This window comes from Acartia tonsa, chromosome 8 (assembly GCF_053477335.1).
Source record: "Acartia tonsa isolate MP-2025a chromosome 8, ASM5347733v1, whole genome shotgun sequence".
Classification (NCBI taxonomy): Eukaryota; Metazoa; Arthropoda; class Copepoda; order Calanoida; family Acartiidae; genus Acartia; species Acartia tonsa.
Window position 1 is genome coordinate 46,682,008 of NC_137267.1, and position 21,350 is coordinate 46,703,357.

General features: G+C 32.8%; 1 protein-coding gene across 2 annotated transcripts in view; it reads right to left on the minus strand.

Annotated features, from left to right (window-relative positions):
• LOC145327123 (long-chain-fatty-acid--CoA ligase ACSBG2-like) overlaps positions 1–20,906 on the minus strand; it is a 34,225-nt gene extending 13,319 nt beyond the window's left edge. The window contains exons 1-15 of one of the 2 annotated variants that reach the window (XM_080170659.1): positions 20,829–20,906; positions 19,194–19,282; positions 17,173–17,260; positions 15,318–15,376; positions 13,493–13,550; positions 13,058–13,121; positions 12,288–12,312; positions 11,646–11,753; positions 11,201–11,291; positions 10,885–10,989; positions 7,242–7,311; positions 5,939–5,988; positions 4,996–5,069; positions 3,480–3,528; positions 1,042–1,136 (exon numbers count right to left, since the gene is read on the minus strand). In XM_080170659.1, the coding sequence (XP_080026785.1) occupies positions 1,042–1,136; positions 3,480–3,528; positions 4,996–5,069; positions 5,939–5,988; positions 7,242–7,311; positions 10,885–10,989; positions 11,201–11,291; positions 11,646–11,753; positions 12,288–12,312; positions 13,058–13,121; positions 13,493–13,550; positions 15,318–15,376; positions 17,173–17,260; positions 19,194–19,282; positions 20,829–20,895 (1,092 nt within the window). In that variant the 5' untranslated portion in view covers positions 20,896–20,906. Of the gene's footprint in view, positions 1–1,041; positions 1,137–3,479; positions 3,529–4,995; positions 5,070–5,285; positions 5,360–5,938; positions 5,989–7,241; positions 7,312–10,884; positions 10,990–11,200; positions 11,292–11,645; positions 11,754–12,287; positions 12,313–13,057; positions 13,122–13,492; positions 13,551–15,317; positions 15,377–17,172; positions 17,261–19,193; positions 19,283–20,828 lie in introns of both variants that reach the window. The other variant, XM_080170658.1, reaches the window with a different exon arrangement.
• Between the last annotated feature and the right edge of the window lie 444 nt (positions 20,907–21,350).

Genomic DNA, 21,350 nt, shown 5'->3' on the forward strand with positions numbered 1-21,350 from the left:
ATCGAAGCTATTCTTCAATTAGTGAGTTTAAAACTAAAATACGTCAACTCTCGTTATTAGATATAAACTCTACAATTTTAAACCAAAGAGAGTTCTAATTGAACGATTTATTCTTTCTTTAACTACTTCTCTTTAGCTTCTGTTAGATTCACCACAAGAGGTAATTATGTATTGTTTAAAATATTATTTTACACCCTATCGAGTATTGAGTTATTATTTTTTATTGAGGTATGAAGTTGTTGTTAAGTTTTCAAGAGTGAAAATGATCAATATTTTGCATATGACAAAATTGGATATACCCTGAAAGCAGAACCCGACTGGTTTAGCGGATAGCAGATTCATCACAATAAACGGATGAACATATATGATTGGGATGTTTTAATTCTTAATCTATCCATATAATGAAGTAAAAGAATGTTTGTATGTTTGTTTGTATGTTTGTTTGTCTGTGTGTCTGTTTGTACCGAAGGACCTCGCTAACCACTGAACCAATCGGGTTCTCCTTAATATGGTAGCTTCTCATAGGTCCTGGGAATGTTTATTTTGGGGGAGGGTACCACCGCCCTCCCAAGAGAAATCGCCCCTAGAAAAAAATTCCCCCTAACCCAAATTTTTTTTAATGGGCTTTGGATAAAACTGCTCCCTCCTCAAGTGCCCCTAGAGGCCTCTAGTGACGTAGCCGCTAGTTTTATATAATCTAAATCTAACATCAGAGTTGTTATTTGGTTTCAAATGAAACAAACATTCATTTCAATTTGTAAGTTGAAAGTTTACCAAGAACAAAATCGACCATAAATGCAAGGACCATAACCTATAAATTGTTATATACCGATAAATAGATGATACTCAAAATTACCCCTACTTTAGATTACAATTTGTGGTTGAAACGTTTGGACACTCTACTTAGTGATCCAACTAATCAAAATTCAATAAAAGTCACCAAAGTTGTCAATCCAACGAATAAGAAAAAGTTATTATAAAACTTTGGGGACTAGTGCAATAAACAGCACCTTCCTTCCTGCCATAAAATGGAAAGCTGACCTTGGCCCAGTCTGCAATCTTCTTCTTAACTCCTTTATTTTCTTGTCCTGCCAGCTTTATCTTTTCTTCAATCTTTTCCCAAACTCGAGGAACCCCTGAAAGAAAAAAATGAAATTAATCCGCGAAATCCTTTTCTATAAAGTAGTAAGGATATATTGTTTGTAACTTAAGATTTCATTAACTACTGAACCGATTGATTTCACCATTTTATGGAAGCTTTTAGATTTTTTCTTAAGATGGATTTAGGCCATTTTTCTGATTTTCTGACCTTAAAATTTTCAGCTCCTAGATGCTAGGAACGCAGCTACTAGTTTTCTTATAGGCATCCCTTCGTCTTCAGGAAGGTAATCGGTTAAAGTCTCAGCCAAAATCCACGCCATAAATGAAGACGTTAGAAATGTAACCAATGCTGCTATGTTAAGTAAGCAAAATTAATTTTTAATTAGGAGGAATGCAGTGGCTTAAAACAGGTGCAACTCATTACCATAACTTCCAGATAAAGGTCATACAATCGAAAAGTTAATTGTCTGACTAGTTTATTGGCATCGTTAACAAGGAAATATGCCACTATGACCATTAGTAGCGCAGCACCGACAAACTATCAATATTATTATATAAGAAAACTAGTGGCTTCGCGCCTAGCCTCTAGGGGCTTTTTCCCAAAGAGTTTTGATCAATTTAATTTTTCGTGTTTTAGTTTTTAAACAAAAATTTGAAGGAAAAAATTTTTTTTTGAGGGTGGGGGTATTTTTCATTTTTTGGGGGGGTTAGTTAGGGGTGTCCCCCCCCCCCCCCCAAGAAAATAGTTATAAAACTTTCCGGGACCTTTGAGAAGCTACCCTGTAAAGGAGAACCCGATCGGTTCAGCGGTTAGCGAGATCCTTCGCTACAAAAAAAAAACAGACAGACATCGTTCTACTTTGTATTATAGACTTTATAGAATAAGATAAACAGTAAGATGAATAGAAGATTGAAAATTTGCTATTCAAAATTAAGGACTAGGGGTAAGAAAAGTAAACAAAATTTTAAGAAAAAGTTTGCCCTGCAAAGAAACTGTGGTTCAATGCCTGGCGGTTGGTCTGACATACACCCTGTAAATGATATCTTATTGATCAAATTAATAACATGAATGCTATAAATAGATTATAAACGACACAATTACGAGAATAAACAGAAAATCATTTTTTTGTATCAATGTAATGAAATAGTTGTATAAAAATCTTCCAATTTTAATGGTATCCAATATGGCGATAGAAACACAAGGACAAAATTCAAAACCGAAATTACTTTCTTGAATAACTTTGTCCACAGGCTTATTTTTAAAATTCCGTCCAACAGTTTATCCAAGGTCTGTGTTGGCTACGTAACGGAATAGTTTCGAACCCGATACAACCTTGCTTTTAAAAAATCGACCCTTTTGTAGTTGTTGGTCTTATGTAGGTGTTGGTCTTTTGTAGGTGTTGGTCTTTTGTAGAGTTGGTCTTTTGTAGTGTTGGTCTTTTGTAGAGTTGGTCTTTTGTAGGTGTTGGTCTTTTGTAGAGTTGGTCTTTTGTAGCAACACCATTTTTATGACGTCATTAAGGAACTTTCTTCGTCTTCTTATTTTGACAGCAGTATAGAAATAAAATTAAAAGCATTTCAGTTTATTTTTTTATTTCTTTTCATATATTTCCTTCATTATGTCAAAAACATCTTTATTTCATTCAAGTTGAAATTGTAATTAAAACTTATGAAAAAACATCAATAAATGAATTTTAAACATAAATAACATAATCCATAAGCCTAGAAGAAACAAAAGCAAAATAAGTTATATGGTTCTCACGTTATTATCGAAAGACCTATGACTTGTTATATTTTGGTTGCTCACAGGGAATATTACATAGAAATCTCCTATCTATTTTAAATAGTATCTAAATAAAAATATGATTCTCCAAAAATAGAAGGACATAAAAAACGAAAATACAATTATACAGTACCTCGCTTACGTGAAATTATTAGGTAATAAATGTATCTTTGACCTTAGACTAGCAATTGATAATAATGGATTTATTATTTATTTGATCTTACACCAGATTTTGAACACAGTAATAGTGTCTGACTGATTATGACGTAACAAAAAAAAATAGCCAATGAGAGGCCACTATAAATTTTACCATTGGTCAATAACGGCCTCTCATTGGCTATTTTTTTTTGTTACGTCATAATCAGTCAGACACTATTACTGTGTTCCCAGATTTTCATGCTCTCTAATAAAGAGAACTCTGTAACGGGCTAAAATAACGATAAACCCCGACCCCCTTTACTCCTATCCCTCCCCTCTTACTGGATAAACGGCCCGACCAATATATGAGAGGGAAATAGCAAGCTAAATTGATGACACTTTTCCCCTGACATAAAATTCATGTATATTTAACATTCATTTACATAATTCAAATTACCTAAAAATCTTGTTGGCTTGTACACTTTCAGATTCTCCACCAAAGATCCCTAGAAAAATTAGGTATAAGATGGATTTATATTTTAGTTAATTAATTAATTTACAGAAAAATTGATTTATTGATAATTGAATTTTGCACCAGATTTTTAAGTATTCTAATAAAGTTATACTAGAAGCGGGCTAAAATAAAGCCCCCCCCCCCTCCATCCATCCTCTTTACCCATTCTCTCCCTTCCAACCAGATGAACGAACTGACCAATAAACGATGACAACCTAAATTGACGACAAATATTCTACTGTCAATAGATCCACGTAAATTCTACATTCTCTATATACTGCTTTTAAAAAATAGGACCTATTTAAATTTTGTAATAACGCATAAATTCAAATAATAAATTACATTAATAACAATTTGTTTTTATTAATTTCTGATTTGTCTTAGTGGAAAACTTTTCATGTTTCGGATATTTAGTAGGTATATTCATTTTTATCTGTTTTACAAATAATTTTTTTTTTCGAAACATCTTGTTTTATTTTTTAAAGATTTTTCTAGAGATATAAAATGCAAAGTCTTTATTTACAAATTACCATTAAAAAATTTGATGGAATATTTTTAGTAGGATTAGTATGTTTCATTACTAATTATTTTCTTTAGAAGTTAATTATGAACATTATGCAGGATTAAAATTTTGAAGGAAAGTTTTGAGTTGCAGTCACAGACGTCTAAGAACAGGGGTAAAGAATGTTAATTTCAACTCACTCAAATTTTTAAAAATATATGTTAGATTACCCCCCTCAAACCTTGAAACCACTCATTTCACCCTCTTCAAAATACAAAGTCTAGACATTCCTGGAAGTAATCAAGTCTATTGTGTACATAAGTCGTTCTTTTAGATGTATATATCGATATTGTGTTTTCATAAAAAAGGATTGCCATAAAAAAAACCGATCTATATGTGTGTGTAAGAAACAAGAATACTCATTTCATTTGTTTTTAAATATATCATTGAAAGTAGGACACCTGACATATTGAGTGCAAATCATTGACTGCTGATTTGGTGAATAATAATCCATTAAAAAAGCTTAAATCCTCCTCTTCTTCATATAAATGTATCTCAGCCCTCAATGCAAGAAGCATTAACCAATTCTAATCCTTATATAAATGTAACAGGATATCTATCTGTGTGTGTGTGTGTCTATCTGTACCTAGTTATATCAATAACCACTGGACCGATATGATTCTCATTTACAATGTAGATTCTCATATGTCCTGGGAAGGTTTAAACTATTTTGTGGTAAGGTTCCACCACCCTCCCTGGAAAAATCGCCCTGGGAAAAAAATCATAAAATCAAAATGAGAGATAATCGAACCCCCCCCCCCACAAAAATACTGTAAAACTCAAATAAAAAATTAGTGGGTAGAATCCACCTCCCCACCCCCTCCAACATAAAGAGGCCTTCAGAGGCGTATCGCCTAGTATAATTATATGTAATCTAGAGAAAAGGTACGACAATACCTTAAGGGCGTTTGCATCGGCAAAGTAAGTAGTTGACCCAGTAGTCATGGCCCAGTATATATCCTTCAAATGACCTAGGAATTAAGGAAAATATGAAAATAGCAAGGCTCGGCAGCCGCGTACGAGCCTCAAATTTAAACCCGCTTGTGTACATAAAAGAAACCCCAAAAAGATAGATTGTCTGTTTAGAAACAGGTTTAGACATCTAGCTGAATTTTAAAGTTATAATAAGACGATTTCACTGAGGCTTACACGAGGCTGACGCGCAGCTGCCGAGCCCTGGACAATACCTTGAGGGCATTAGCATCGGCAAAATATGTGGTTGAGCCGGAAGCAATCGACCAGTATATGTCCATCAAACTACCTTAAAACAAGATTAGCTTTCATGAGGAAGGGAGGAGACAATGGACTGTTTATTACACTAGTCCCCAAAGTTTTATAATAACGTTTTCTTATTTGTTGGTTCAACAACTTTGGGGACTTTTAATTATTTTATAGGTTGGTTTTAGTTGAGTGTGCAAACGTTTAACCAATAATCCACAGAAAGGGACATTTTGTGTATCATCATGAGGGAGGAACATCGAATTATTAACCATTGTCTTATCCCTTTAGATCCCTGAGCTTTCATGGTAAACTTGAAAATTAGCTCACTGTATGTTCTTGTCAAAAATAAGCACATTGTATCTATATGATGATTAACTTTTTATTATCAATTAAAAGCAACTACTGCCTAGAGGCCTCATAGGGGACCTTAAATTTGAATTTTTTAAAGAAAAAGTCTTGATAAATATTTTGCTTTACTTATGAGTAGACAATTTTTTTTGTAAACAAACAGACCACATCTTACCTTTTTTAATAATGATTTATAGAAAACTAAAGATACCTTGTAACTATGTTCTAATAATGACATGATTGGGGAAGACTATTTATTTTGTTAGAATACCTGCAACATGACTAAGGGGTAGATATGAAACCAATCTCTCCTTTCCAAATCTATAAAAAAGTAAGATTAATTTATAAATCTTTATAAAAAAAGTATTTGGTGCTTTCCTTATAAGTGCCTGTAGATAACTAAAATCCTCCCTAAGTTATTTGGAAAATATGGGAAGTAGTATTTTTTCCATACCTTACTCCTGCGGGTGTCCGTAACCCTACATGGTTACCCAATACCCAATATAACCTAACCTAAACCTGACCTAAAGTAATCAACAAACAACAAACTACATCTCTCCTTATTTTCAATCTTTTTTAAGAATAAAGGAAAGTGGGTTTCTGTGCTCAACATGTCACTTTGAGGGGAAAAAACAAGTATTTTCATCTATCCATAATGCTGGCAAGTATGTCAATCTTTATATCAAAAGCTTCTGCCCATGAGAAAGCTTCATATTAATCATATATTTTGATTAATGGGCAGCTATGATCAGTAACAGGGAGTGAGGTTAGGGGACATTGGCAGGGAGTAAGGGAGGGGACAATGGATCGAATATTCAATTTTTTAGGAGTCTCAGACTTTGGGGACTGGCTTAAAGGGAATGTGCAAGAATTTAGCAGTTTCTGACTGAGTTTGGGGACTTGCGCATAGAATGCCGCTACTCGTTATGTATGTTTTGAATATTGCAAACGGGGAGAAGGGATAAAGGGAAGTGGGGGGAAGGGAAATAAACACTCGTTGTGTTAGTTTGGAATGTAGCAGACGGGGAGAAGGGAGAAGGGAGGTGATACAAGGGGCAAGGGAAATAAACAGAATAAAAAGGGGCAGTCATATTCTTGCTAGCAGCTGTCCGGGTTCAATAATCTTTTAATATAAAAATCACACCAAAAAACCTCAATATATTTCATCAAAAACAAGTTGTGATTTCACTTTACATGAAGTTATGGAAATCTATTATTCAATTAACAATCCCTTTATAATTTCCTACAAATTTATTGGATTAAACTGGATTTCATGCCCTTTCTTTGATAACTCTTATATTGAATTAATTGCCCATTGTCCCCTCCCTTACTCCCTGGGACATTGGGCTAATTATTACACCAGTCACCAAAGTTTTTCTTATTTGTTGGGTAAACATCTTTGGGTATTTTGGATTTGTTGGTTCATTAAGTTGAGTGCCCAAACGTTTCAACCAATACTACCAATCTCAAACAGGGTAATTTTGTGGGTCATCATTGGGGATGTACATCATTTTATCCGCCATTGTCTTATCCTTTAAGATTTCTGGTTGGTGTTCTACTTTAAAAAACTGTACCTCCAGTTGTATAACTGTAAGGGGCAAGCTCGAGAATTTAGAGTTATAGCATCGTGGGATATCATTGCACCTAAATAATTAGAGTTATAGCATCGTGGGATATCATTGCACCTAAATTATTAGAGTTATAGCATCGTGGGATATCATTGCACCTAAATAATTAGAGTTATGGCATCGTGGGATATCATTTCATCTATACAATTAGAGTTATAGCATCGTAGGATATCATTGCACCTAAACAATTAGAGTTATAGCATCGTGGGATATCATTGCTTCTAAAACAATTAGAGTCATTGCACCTAAACATTAAACAATTAGAGTTATAGCATCGTAGGATATCATTGCACCTAAACAATTAGAGTTATAGCATCGGGGGATATCATTGCACCTAAACAATTAGAGTTATAGCATTGTAGAATATCATAGCACCTAAACAATTAGAGTTATAGCATCGTAGGATATCATTGCACCTAAACAATTAGAGCTATAGCATCGCGGGATATCATTGCACCTAAACAATTAGAGTTATAGCATCGTGGGATATCATTGCACCTAAACAATTACAGTTATAGCATCGTAGGATATGATTGCACCTAAACAATTAAAGTTATAGCATCGTAAGATATCATTGCACCTAAACAATTAGAGTCATAGCATCGTTGGATACAATTGCATCTAAACAATTAGAGTTATGGCATCGTGGGATATCATTTCACCTAAACAATTAGAGTTATGGTATCCGGGATATCATTGCAACTAAACAATTAGAGTTATAGCTTTGTGGGATATCATTGCACCTAAACAATTAGAGTCATAGCATCGTGGGATACAATTGCTTCTAAACAATTAGAGTTATGGCACCGTGGGATATAATTGTACCTAAACAATTAGAGTTATGGCATAGTGGGATATCATTGCACCTAAACAATTAGAGTTATGGTATCGTGTGATATCATTGCAACTAAACAATTAGAGTTATAGCATTGTAGAATATCATAGCACCTAAACAATTAGAGTTATAGCATCAGGGGAGATCATTGCATCTAAACAATTAGAGTCATAGCATCGTCAAACATCATTGCGCCTAAACAACTAGACTTATAGCATCATGGGATATCATTGTGCCTAAACAATTAGAGTTATAGCATTGTAGAATATCATAGCACCTAAACAATTAGAGTTATAGCATCTCTAAACAATAGTATCGTGGGATATCATTGCAACTAAACAATTAGAGTTATAGCATCATCGAACATCATTGCACCTAAACAATTAGAGTTATTGCATCGTAGGATATCATTGCACCTAAACAATTAGAGTTATAGCATTGTAGAATATCATAGCACCTAAACAATTAGAGTTGTAGCATCGGGGGATATTATTGCACCTAAACAATTAGAGTTATAGCATCGGGGGATATCATTGCACCTAAACAATAACAGTTATAGCATCATGGGATATCATTGCTCCTAAACAATTAGTGTCATAGCATCGTAGGATACACTTGCACACAAACATTAACAATTAGAGTTATAGCATCGTGGGATATCATTGCAGCTAAACAATTAGAGTTATAGCATTATGGGATATCATTGCACCTAAACAATTAGTGTTATAGTATTGTGGGATACCATTGCACCTAAACAATTAGTGTTATAGTATCGTGGGATACCATTGCACCTAAACAATTAGTGTTATAGTATCGTGGGATATCATTGCACCTAAACAATTAGTGTTATGGTATCGTGGGATACCATTGCACCTAAACAATTAGAGTTATTGCATCATAGGATACTATTCCACCTAAACAATTACAGTTATAGCATCGTAGGATATCATTGCACCTAAACAATTACAGTTATAGCATTGTGTGATATCATTTCATCTAAACAATTAGAGTTATAGCATTGTAGGATATCATTGCACCTAAACAATTAGAGTTATAGCATCGTGAGATATCATTGCACCTAAACAATTAGAGTTATAGTATCGTGGGACATCATTGCACCTAAACAATTAGAGTTATAGCATCGTGGGATATCATTGCACCTAAACAATTAGAGTTATAGTATCGTGGGACATCATTGCACCTAAACAATTAGAGTTATAGCATCGTGGGATATCATTGCACCTAAACAATTAGAGTTATATCATCGTGGGATATCATTGCACCTGAACAATTAGAGTTATAGCATTGTAGGATATCATTGCACCTAAACAATTAGAGTTATAGCATCGTGGGATATCATTGCACCTAAACAATTAGAGTTATAGTATCGTGGGACATCATTGCACCTAAACAATTAGAGTTATAGCATCGTGGGATATCATTGCACCTAAACAATTAGAGTTATATCATCGTGGGATATCATTGCACCTGAACAATTAGAGTTTTAGCATCGTGGTATATCATTGCACCTAAACAATTAGAGTTATGGCATGCAATTTTAATTTTCAAAAAAGTTTTTTATTCCTTTGAGAGTGAACTAATATCACTAATATGTTTTCTATATTATATCAATGTTTTCAAAAGCAACCCATATAAAAATTATGTAGAATCAAAACTTCAGACAAAGCCTTTTATGTATAGTACTACCTAAAATTTAAGGTTGCCAGATATATTTAATTAGAAATTTGTTTCTCTTTTAAAGTTCTCAGTGGTACCAGATGTATAGCAAAAAATAATTATTTTACCTTTAGGGTTGCCAGTGTTACCAGAAGTATAGCATAAAATAATTATTTCACCTTTAAGGTTGCCAGTAGTTCTTGATGTGTGGCATAAATAATTTACTTTTACCTTTAAGGTTGCAGTGGTACCAGATGTATAGCATAAAATAATTATTTTACCTGTAGGGTTGCCAGTAGTGCTAGATGTATAGCATAAAGTAATCATTTCACCTTTAAGGTTGCCAGTAGTTCTTGGTGTGTGGCATAAATAATTTATTTTTGCCTTTAAGGTTGCCAGTAGTACCAAATGTATAGCATAAAACAATTATTCTACCTTCAAGGTTGCCAGTAGTACCAGATGTATAGCAAAAAATAATTATTTACAATTAGGGTTGCCAGTATTACCAGAAGTATAGCAAAAAATAATTATTTACAATTAGGGTTGCCAGTATTACCAGTTATATAACATAAAATAATTATTATACCTTTAGAGTTGCCAATAGCACCAGATGTATATTGTAATTTATTTCCTGTGCAATAACTGCTCGCCTTGTTTTATTGCACTGCCGCATTACAGGCCTAATTGACCATTAGCATCACGTTAACAAAATATGGCCCTACTTATATTAGAAATAGTGTACATATTTAATGGTAATAATTTTAATAATAAACTTAGCCTTATTAATCACAATATTCTAAGTTAGGGGCGCTTGCACTTTGTTGATGCTGGTACAAAGTGTTTGCAATAATAATATAGCATAAATGATTATTTTACCTTTAGGGTTGCCAGTAGTACAAGATGTATAGCATAAATTCATTATTTTACCTTTAAGGTTGTCAGTAGTACCAGATGTATAGCATAAAAAAATTTAACCTTTAGGGTTGCCAGTAGTACAAGATGTATAGCATAAATTCATTATTTTACCTTTCAGGTTGTCAGTAGTACCAGATGTATAGCATAAAATAATTATTTTACCTTTAGGGTTGCCAGTAGTACCAGATGTATAGCATAAAAGAGCACATTGATTTACACCAGTCATCCCCAATCTTTTATCTGATTCTGTTGAACTTTCACTTGAACCTTAAACACATTAAGTAGCGAAGCTATTGTATGATTAAAGTATGTTTGTCAGTCCTTCTGCCTGAATTCGTTATGGAAATAGACTGTATTTATTTTAACTAATGAAAACTTTAAATGAACGTATTTAAGGAGGGCGAATGCTTTGGCCATTAAGCTGCTTCAGATACTCATCCCTTGAGGCTAAAGACAAATACACTTATCAAAGTTTTACCTAACTGAAGCATCTTATCCCAAGTGATAACCATAGGGTCTGATGGAGCTTGGTTTGGTTTGTATTGTACAATAGCTTTCAAGTCAGGCAACTGCATACAAGAAACAGAACTAATTCTTATACACACATTTACAAGTACTTGATCTATTTGTAGAGCTATTATTCTACAACAACAGTGTTGTTCTACAGGGGTCAATTAAAATAAATTGATTTACATCCTATAATGTATAATTATTACTAATATTACCCCTTCTTTAGATTACATTTATTGGTTGAAAATTTTAGATACCACAAGTTTGAATCAACCAATCAAGATTTGATATAAGAACCAACAGGTTTAAGCCAAAGAATCTGCATCTTATGAATGTTGTTGTCCTTGTTTTTTTTTATTAAATGAGTATGAGCTACTTAAGAACTTATTATGATTAAGATTTATTCTATTTTCCTCATTTTTGATGGAAAGAATCTTTTGCAGCTGTTGGTCATCATCAACTACAATGATGTTAGCCCTGGCATGCTTGGCTACATACCTGCAGGCCTCTGCTGTGTTCGTCTAGATACAATGAAATATTAAGGGTCTAGTAAGCCTAATAGTTATTTATCGCATCTTATTATAGACAGCTTTCCGTGGATATTAAACTGAATTATCATAAGATTAAAACCAGTTTAAGGATAACTGGTATTAATTTTATGAATTTTTTCTTCAACATTCGTCAAAAATTGTCTGTAATTGGATGCTATACATGATTTTTCAGTATTGCTGATAATCGGTTCTAATCCAGAGGATATTAATCGGATTTAAAGACATGAAATATTTCATCTCTGCTTAATATATTCATGTTTTTTTCCTTAAGCTAATAAAGAAAAATAATAATAATAAAATTCATAATCTCTGAACTATTTCATGAAAAGTAAAATTTTACTTATGTTATATATTCATTGTTCATTTAACAAATAAAAACTAATAAAGTTTTTAGAAATTATTTATCTCTATGTAGAAAATAATTATGAATGTTAATAAAAAAAGTTTTTAATGTGAAATATTGATTTTTATATTATCAAATATAAATAAATTTAACATATTTACCTGATATATTCCTGCAGCAAATGCACTAAAAAAATTATCATTAAACACAAGCAAATTTAATGGTTTTTTAATGAAAAAAGTCTTAAAGTCTTTTTACAACATATCAACAGTAAGATTTAGAAGAAGAGCGTGATATACTGTACATCAAAGGGATAGTGCCCTGCAATGTAAGAAGCAGGAGGCTAGAAATAAGTTATTATCTAATTAGAAATAATATGGAAGGGGGGGATCGGTGGTAAAGAAATAGGCTTGGGTTAAAGCACCTACTATTATATTATGCCGCAGTTTAGGTAGAGACTCGAACCCAATCATCTAGCTAAGGTTTAGAAGCTTTTAATAGTGCCTCTAAAAGATTGATGTCATACAATACAAACGACCCAATGACGCCAATACAGACTAAGTTACCAATGACAGGCCAGTATCCATTTTAATTGACCTATGGTAGGCAAGTATGACGTCATTTTTTTATAGGCACTATAAAAAGCTTCAAAGTAGGGTTGGGCCGGATACTTTTTTGGCCGGATACCGGATATCCGGCTGATTTCTAAACCCGGATATCCGGTTCCGGCCGGATATCTGGCCAACGTTCGATATCCGAGAAATTACCGGATAATCGGATATCCGGCGTCAAAAATCAGCCGGATATCATGTAACCGGATAGTTTTAATATCCGGTATCCGGCCGGATATTGAAAATGACCGAATATCCGGCCGAATAACCGGCCAGACCGGATATCCGGCCCAACCCTACTTCAAAGGTTTCTAACTTGCCTAGAATGAACCGCTGCAAGAGAGGAAATGGACCACTCAGGACTGTTGTACCCAAGAATACACACTAAAATCATAATTCTAAATTATTCAGCAGTTAAATATCCCTTCCACCGCACCGATCTTCCTTCACGTTTAAACCTTTTTATCAACGCTTGGCAGCCGCGCGTCAGCCGCCTGAAAGTTTCGTGAAAATAAATCTTTTACAATTTTAAAAATCAGCTAAAAGTCAAAATCCTGATCCAAATATGACTATCTATGTTTTAAAAAAAATCAAAGCATCCAGGCTGCCGAGCCCTGCTCTTTATTTGGTTTTGTTTGTCTCAATGCCTAATTTTTAATTTGGCACACTTTTGGCAAATTTTATTGTTGAATCTTAGTGTTAAAAATTTAAAAATGTACTTAACCAAAAAATAACAATAAATTTATAATGATTACCTGAATGATAAGGTTCGAGACCCAGTGCAATAAATGCCCTGCTAACACATAACACATCCTTAAACAAATATAATTTTAGTTTCTTAGGCTAGAGTTTCTTCATATATCTAAGAAAGGCTAAGAAAACTCTTATTACTAGGAAAAGAACGTGTCCTAACTTTTGTGATTTAAGTAGATGTAAATTAATCCATAGAATTTAGATTCGTAATCGTTTTTTTTGCAGACCTCTTATTTTGAAGTAATTTAAGTTTTTTTTTATTTAATTTGTTATTAAGGTGCTTGAACGCAAAAAAAAAAGAAAATTACCATTATGAACAAAAATATTAGGATCTTTAATTTGACACCTTACTTTTTGAATTTTGTTGAGTAATTATTTTAAAGATCTATTTTGTTGAAGCCCGGTGACAAAAAAAATCCTGAACTTTGTTTGCTCGTCACGAATGGGTTAAATCGTTTTCCTAGGTCCTTGTTCCAAAAACGACGAAGTCCAATCTGTCTTACTTTAGATTCCTGTGACGTCATAAAAATGAGGGATTATCCATCTTTTTTTTTAGGGATTTTCTTTCCCACTTCTCCTCTCATCTCCCTCATTTTTATGACGTCACAGGAATCAAAAGTAGGACAGATTGGGCTTCGTCTCCAAAAACCACATTATAATAAGGATAATTATATCAAAAGCTTGGTTTTTAACAAGAAATTTATCATTCATATATTCATTCATTTATTATATAATTAGTGCATGAGCATTCATACAAGAATTGTAATTAAGTACATTGTACCACATACAATACTAATCAAGAAGTGAGGGGACATTGGGCTGTTAATTACATTAGTCCCCAATTTTTTTACAATAACGTTTTTTTATTTGTTGGATTAATAACTTTCAATGAATTTTGATTGGTTAGTTTATTAAGTTGATTGTCCAAACGCTTTAACCCCTAATTGTAATTTACAAAATTAAAATCAGAAAAATTTGGATATAGTCCCTTTCGTGGCAACGCACCTTAAGGGGCGATTCTTCGTATTTTTCTCTTATTTCTAGCCCCAGCGGGGGGCTCTAACCCTGCGTTGTCTGTTGCCTAACCCTGTGGGGGCAATTACCTAACCCAATATAACCTAACCTAACCTAAAATAACCTATAAAAGCCATTTTAAAAATACGACGAGTCGCTTATTAAGGGGCGTTGCCACGATTCCCAAAAAATGAGCTCTAGTATAACTCTACTTTTAGTAAGTAAAAAAGAATTTTGCATGATTATTTCCTACTTACAATAGGAATTACTTATAAAGATTATTACATGGATTACTAGAGTCTAAATCCATTTCCAATGAATATTTCTATGACGATATTTTATAATATACATATATAATATAAAACGTATTACATTATCCAACAAGGATGACAATATCTATAAGTAGCGAAGTATAAAAGCATTAGATGTTTAGAAACATTTATAGTGGATGCTAATAAATCAGATGGATCATCTGAAATAATTTCCAAAGCATATTTAATACTGCAATAAAGCTACCTTCATATTTATCTATAATTAAACAACCTTTCTAGAGATCTTACTATACAACAAAAACACACATGCAACTATCCGGTGGATAGGAACCGGTTCTCATCCATACGAAAAACTATGTCTAGCATCGTATTATATCCAGCTTTCTACGAATATAAAAATGTACAATCATAGGATTAAAACCAGTTTTTTTAGCCGGTGCCTTCGTCACCTCGGGGCTAAAAAAATAGTTTTAATCTCATAATTGAACATTCTATATTCACGGAAAGTTGTTTATAATACGATGCGAGAAAAAACTATTACCTCATAATATTTTTGATAGGTCCAAGTTGTCAGAGCATCTCCAATTTTGTCACATGTTCCTATAATTTAGATAACCAAAATGAAGGGTTGCTTTTCTACTTTTCAACTTACAGAAATGGAAGTAGATTGTACGTTGATATTATGAAAGGAGAAAAATTGTCGTCAATGCTAACATGTATCGCATTTATTGGTATGTTCGTTATTTAGTAGTAGGGAAGGGGATGGGGTAAAGGTGGTTGATGGGGGAAATAGCCATTCTTACAGAAAATTTTAGCCAACAACAAATAAATCAAATCTAATAAAATCTATGAAAATATAAACATATTCTTAAATTTTTTATTAGGAATCTTAAAGAAGGTGTATTAACTTTTTTACTTTTTATTTAAGATAGCTAGCCGGTTCTTTTAGAAAGTAGTAGATGTAAAATTTTTCATAGAATTCAGATATGCAATCGTTTTTTTGTAGACCTCTTATTTTTTAAGTAATTTAAGTTTAAAAAAAAAATAAGTCGATTTTAAGGTACTAAACTGCAACAAAAAAGAAAAAAGAAAATGGCCATTATGAACAAAAATAGTAAGATCTTTAATTTGACGCCTTACTTTTTCAATTCTGTCAAGTAATTATTGAAAAAAAAACGATTTTTTTAAACCCACGAGAATAAAAACTTTGAACTAAATTTTATCATTACCAAGGCATAAGAAATAGGCGTTATATATACTGTTAGAATGAGAAAAATATTACAAATCCATTCTAAGCAAAATTGAAATAAAAAGTTTACAATATAGTTTATAAACTACAATAAAAGGAATTATATGAAAATATTATATTATATTATACAGGCAACCACCTTATTTTTTGAATTGAGAATAAAAATGGGAAGGGGGTAAAGAGGGGGTAACTAGGGGATGACGAAAGTGTTGCCTGTACAACAAAATACAATAGGCCATTTTTTCATTTTGTAATTAATACTTTTTTTCAATTTTGCTTACAATGGATTCGTAATATTTTTCTGATTCTAAAGGTATATATGAACCCATATTTTTTTTACCTGTGAAATGATAAAATTAAGTTCTAAGTTTTTATTCTCGTGGGTTTTAAAAAATCAATTTTTTCAATAATTACCTGACAAAATTCAAAAAGTAAGGTGTCAAATTAAAGATCTTACTATTTTTGTTCATAATGGCCATTTTTTTTCTTTTTTTTTGTTACGTTTTAGTACCTTAAAATCGACTTAATTTTTTTTTTAAAACTTAAATTACTTAAAAAATAAGAGGTCTACAAAAAAAACCGATTGCATATCTGAATTCTATGAAAAATTTTACATCTACTACTTACTAAAAGAACCGGCTAGCTATCTTAAATAAAAAGTAAAAAAGTTAATACACCTTCTTTTACGCATTGTCACTTGAAAGGAATTTTATTATCAATCAGAGACATTTTAATTATTAAAAAAAAATTGGGTGCAAGTCAAGAAAAGAATACGCTTTAAAAGGCTGATCAAAACTGATTATTGGTTTGCTGTAATAATGCTTAACATATCAGACTTTTAAAAAGGACTAACACACTTTTAAGTCGTTATTGTTATATTTGCTACGCTTATGACATTGTGCCTTGTGGTCATAGGAATTCCTTTTATATTTCCAAATTTAATATCAACAAGACAATGCTACAAAAAACCAGCCTGTTTGAAATGGACTTGTGATAACTATAGAGAAGCGACGCTTGTAAGAATTTTAAGGTTTAAAATAGATAGGATAACCCTAACAGAATGCGTTACGTGGCACCTTAAATGTAAAGAGGCCTCGCTGAAATCAATTAGAGCATAAAATAATTAAAATTATAAAATTATATTTACCCAAAGCAAGATTATTTGGAATTTGTTCCACTGTTTGTCTAAATTGTGAGGGGATAGATATGGGTGTCCCACTGGCTAAACCACTCTCCTATAATAACAATAGTCATTTGTCGCATCGTATTATAGACAGCTTTCCGCGACTATTAAAAAGAAAATGTAAGATAAGGTCATTTTTGTTAGACCGATGGCCTAGGCTAACAAAACTGGTATTAATGATCTGAATTTTATTTTAATGTTCGTGGAAAGGTATCTAAAATACGTTGTTCTACATGATTCTTCAGTATGGCTGGTTCTAATTCTAATATTAATCAGTTTCGAATACTAATACCCATATCGAGCGGTGCAGCAACAATAAGTTGATAATATTTTAGATTATAATATTAATTTTTTTTTAATCGTATTATAAACGGCTTTCTGCGGATATAGAACGTACAATTATAAGATTAAAACTAGTTTTTTTAGCCCCGAGGTGCCGAAGGCACCGGCTAAAAAAACTGGTTTTAATCTTATGATTGTACATTTTTATATTCGTAGAAAGCTGGATATAATATGATGCTAGACATAGTTTTTTCGTATGGATAAGAACCGGTTCCTATCCACCGGATTCGAATGAATACGAGAAAAGAACATTATACAGTGACACAGAAGAAATATATAAATTCTTATGAAGATTAAATGTATCAAATGTAAGCATGTTTTATAACTTTTAATTACTTATAGAAAAGCTGGATTGCTAACAAGAACGTTAAAATTTAAAAGTTAAAAGTATAAAAATCTAAACTTCTAATGTTTTTTATTAATAAGTTTATTGTTGATTTTTTCTTCGTGTTACATATCTCAATAAAAATTTAATTATATTTCTCGTATTCATTCGAATCCGGTGGATAGGAACCGGTTCTTATTCATACGAAAAAACTATGTCTAGCATCGTATTATATCCAGTTTTCTACGAATATAGAAATGTACAATCACAAGATTAAAACTAGTTTTTTTAGCCGGTGCCTTATAAGTTTTAATCTTATAATTGTACATTCTATATCCGCGGAAAGCCGTTTATAATACGATACGAGAAATAACTATTAAAATATTTAACATTTAACAGTTAGGGAGTTGAATCCATTTTTATAGAAGCAGAAATATAATCTATGATTATGGTTTGGACCCTCTAAAACTGTAATCTACCCTTCCACTTTCCCCTCTCTTGGTGAAAGTGGAATCTTACATTTCAAAAATCGTATCGGCGTTGAAGATATCTTCACCAAGAGAGGGGAAAGTAGAATCTTACATTTCAAAAATCGTATCGGCGTTGAAGATATCTTCACCAAGAGAGGGGAAAGTGGAAAGGTAGATTACAGTTTTAGAGGGTCCAAACCATAATCATAGATTATATTTCTGCTTCTATAAAAATGGATTCAACTCCCTAATGTTTAATATAAAAAATATAAAACATATAAAACATTTATAGCTAAGTTTATTTGTTTACTAACAATTTTAATGGTTTCTATAGTTTCTACAGGGGTGTAATTTTTATAAGTAGCGTAGCAACAAAAATAGCTAAATATATTTCTGTTAAATTTACTGTAATTTATTGGTAATTCAAACAATTAATAATAATAAGAAAAGGAATTATGGAATATCAATTAAATTAATTTTTATTTGCAGTTTTCAATAAATAAAGAAGCTTTTTGGCTCCTTATATAAAAGTAATAGGATCTGTGTCTGTCTCTCTGTCGGAATGTTCCAAAGGATCTCGCTAACGGCTAAACCGATATGGTTCTACTTTGCAATGTAGCTTCTTACAGATCATGAGAAAATTTATAATTTCTGTGGGGGAGATCACCACTAAACTCCCAAGAAAAATGCCGCTTCTAAAAAATTCCCCCCACAACAAGTAGAAATCTCAAGTACCCCTAGATGCCTCTATGGGCCTAGCCGCAATTAATTAATAAATTGATAAATAAGCGTGTGGATTTACTAACTGACGTAAGAACAAGTTTTTTTTTATAAAAAATTATGATTACTGGAATTCTGATTTTAACAGGCTGTTCTGGCAGCCAGGATCTGTAATCCTCTGCTGGAAGCATCTGGTCAGGACCTCTCCCACATGATACTAAAATAAAGCAGCTTATAGTACCTATAAAAAAATGACGTCATACAAGAAAAATGACCAATGATATACCAATACACAATCTTAATTACCTGTGGTAGGCCAGTATGACGCCAATATTAATATATTATAGAAAGCTTCTACTAAAATTTATAAAAATGTATTTTATTCATTCAGCTACGGAGGGAAGGATTTTGTACTAAAATTAGTGACGGTACCCATTGTTATATAATTACGCAGAATCATTAGCTGTAGAGCCCTATCTGATCTTAAGATTCAAACAGACATACGTCGTACTACTTTGTACTATCTATAGGAAGACTATTTCATGAGTATTTTGTGACCTTATATGTGAAACGTATTTACATCATCCAAACATGCATATATGAATTATACAGAAAATAAACAAACAAAAAAAAGGAATTTTTTGACGTACATGCATAGTGCATACGTCATAAAACCAGAATTTTTTTTTATTAATTTAGACAAATATATTCTATTATCAGTTATTGTTATGGCCTTTTCATAATGTGCTAAAAGTCATCTTACAAGGTTATGTGAAAATCAATAGTTACCCAACCCTTTGGTTGCATGACCCTTGTCTGGAAGTCAGTACCATTGTGGTATTCGGCAACCCTGAGCCATGTTATGTGGCAACCCTGACCTTGGTTTGGAGAAGGGCCGAGGGCCCTCCCCCGAGTACCGGGGAAGGGGTCAGCCTGACCCCTCCCTATGCTTTAAAATTAATGATAGATTTTGACAGCCGTATTATGGTTAAGATGCATTGTTTGGTTCCCCCACCCTTTCCAGGGATAGGGGTAGTTATATTGATTTTGCTTTAGTATTATTTATTCCAATCTGTGTATTTATTATTTGTTGTATTATAAGTTAGTAACCTTTGGACCCTGAATAAAGAAATATCTGAATAGACTTTGTTTGTTATTTAGTGATAGCTAGAGAAGCCCTGCTTCTCTATAATTATACGTGTCCACGTCTGTTCGCACTGCCGTAGTCATTTGAACTTGGATAACGGCCCTTTAACCGAGGCGGTTACCACACCATTACTATGAGTATGCATGCATGGTAATGACTTGCGCCTGGTATACAGGCAAATGCATTTCCCCCTACTCTAACGTCACGCGCTAGATATATCAGCAGAAGATATTATTTTCAACATCTCTAGTATGAAGGCAAGCATGCTGTAAGTCTCTTTTTTACCATACACTGTAGTGGATATTTTGTCACAAGAGTCGATTAGGGAGGGAGGGGACATTTGATTGTTTATTTCCCTGGTCCCTAAAGTTTTACAATAGCGTTTTCTTATTCGTTGGCTCAACAACATTGGATACTTTTCTTGAATTTTGATTGGTTGGTCATTAAGTTGGGTGTCCAAACCACTAATTTTAATCTTTAGAAGTGGTAATTTCGTGTATCAACATTGGGGATGTACATCAATTTAGTGGTCATTGTCTTATCCCTTTAGATCCCATATATTTTCCATATGTTTCACATATGGATAATGTCATCTTTGTTTCCACATAAAGCTCACCTGTCATAAATCTTGCTCCCACTCGTCGAAATTTAACAAAAGAAAATAGTTTCAGCTTGGGTTTCATTTTTTTCTGAAGAAAAGCAACAAAATCCTCTTTTTGTGTGTGTGGGCTAGTACAACCCCCATCCATCCAAAAATGATTTAGAGGGTGAATATTAAATGGATATAGAATACGATATAGTCAGGGAAAAATTGCTTTAGGTCACTTTAGCTTGCTTTTATGGACCTCATTTATTCGTCAGTTCGTTAATCCAATAAGGGGAAAGGGGGAAATGGGGTAAAGATGGTGTATGGAGGTGGTATCGTTATTTTAGTCAGCTGCAAGCATCACTTTATAAGAGTACATGAAAATCTGGCGCGACATCCAAGTTATAATGTATCTATTGGTGTACCTTTCAGCACCGCAATTTATTATAACAGCATGTACTTTTCTATCTTCGTTGCTTTACAAAAAAAACTTTAACCCCCCCCCTTCCTTCCTATTTTATCCACCTTAAGATTTAAAAAATGCATTAGATT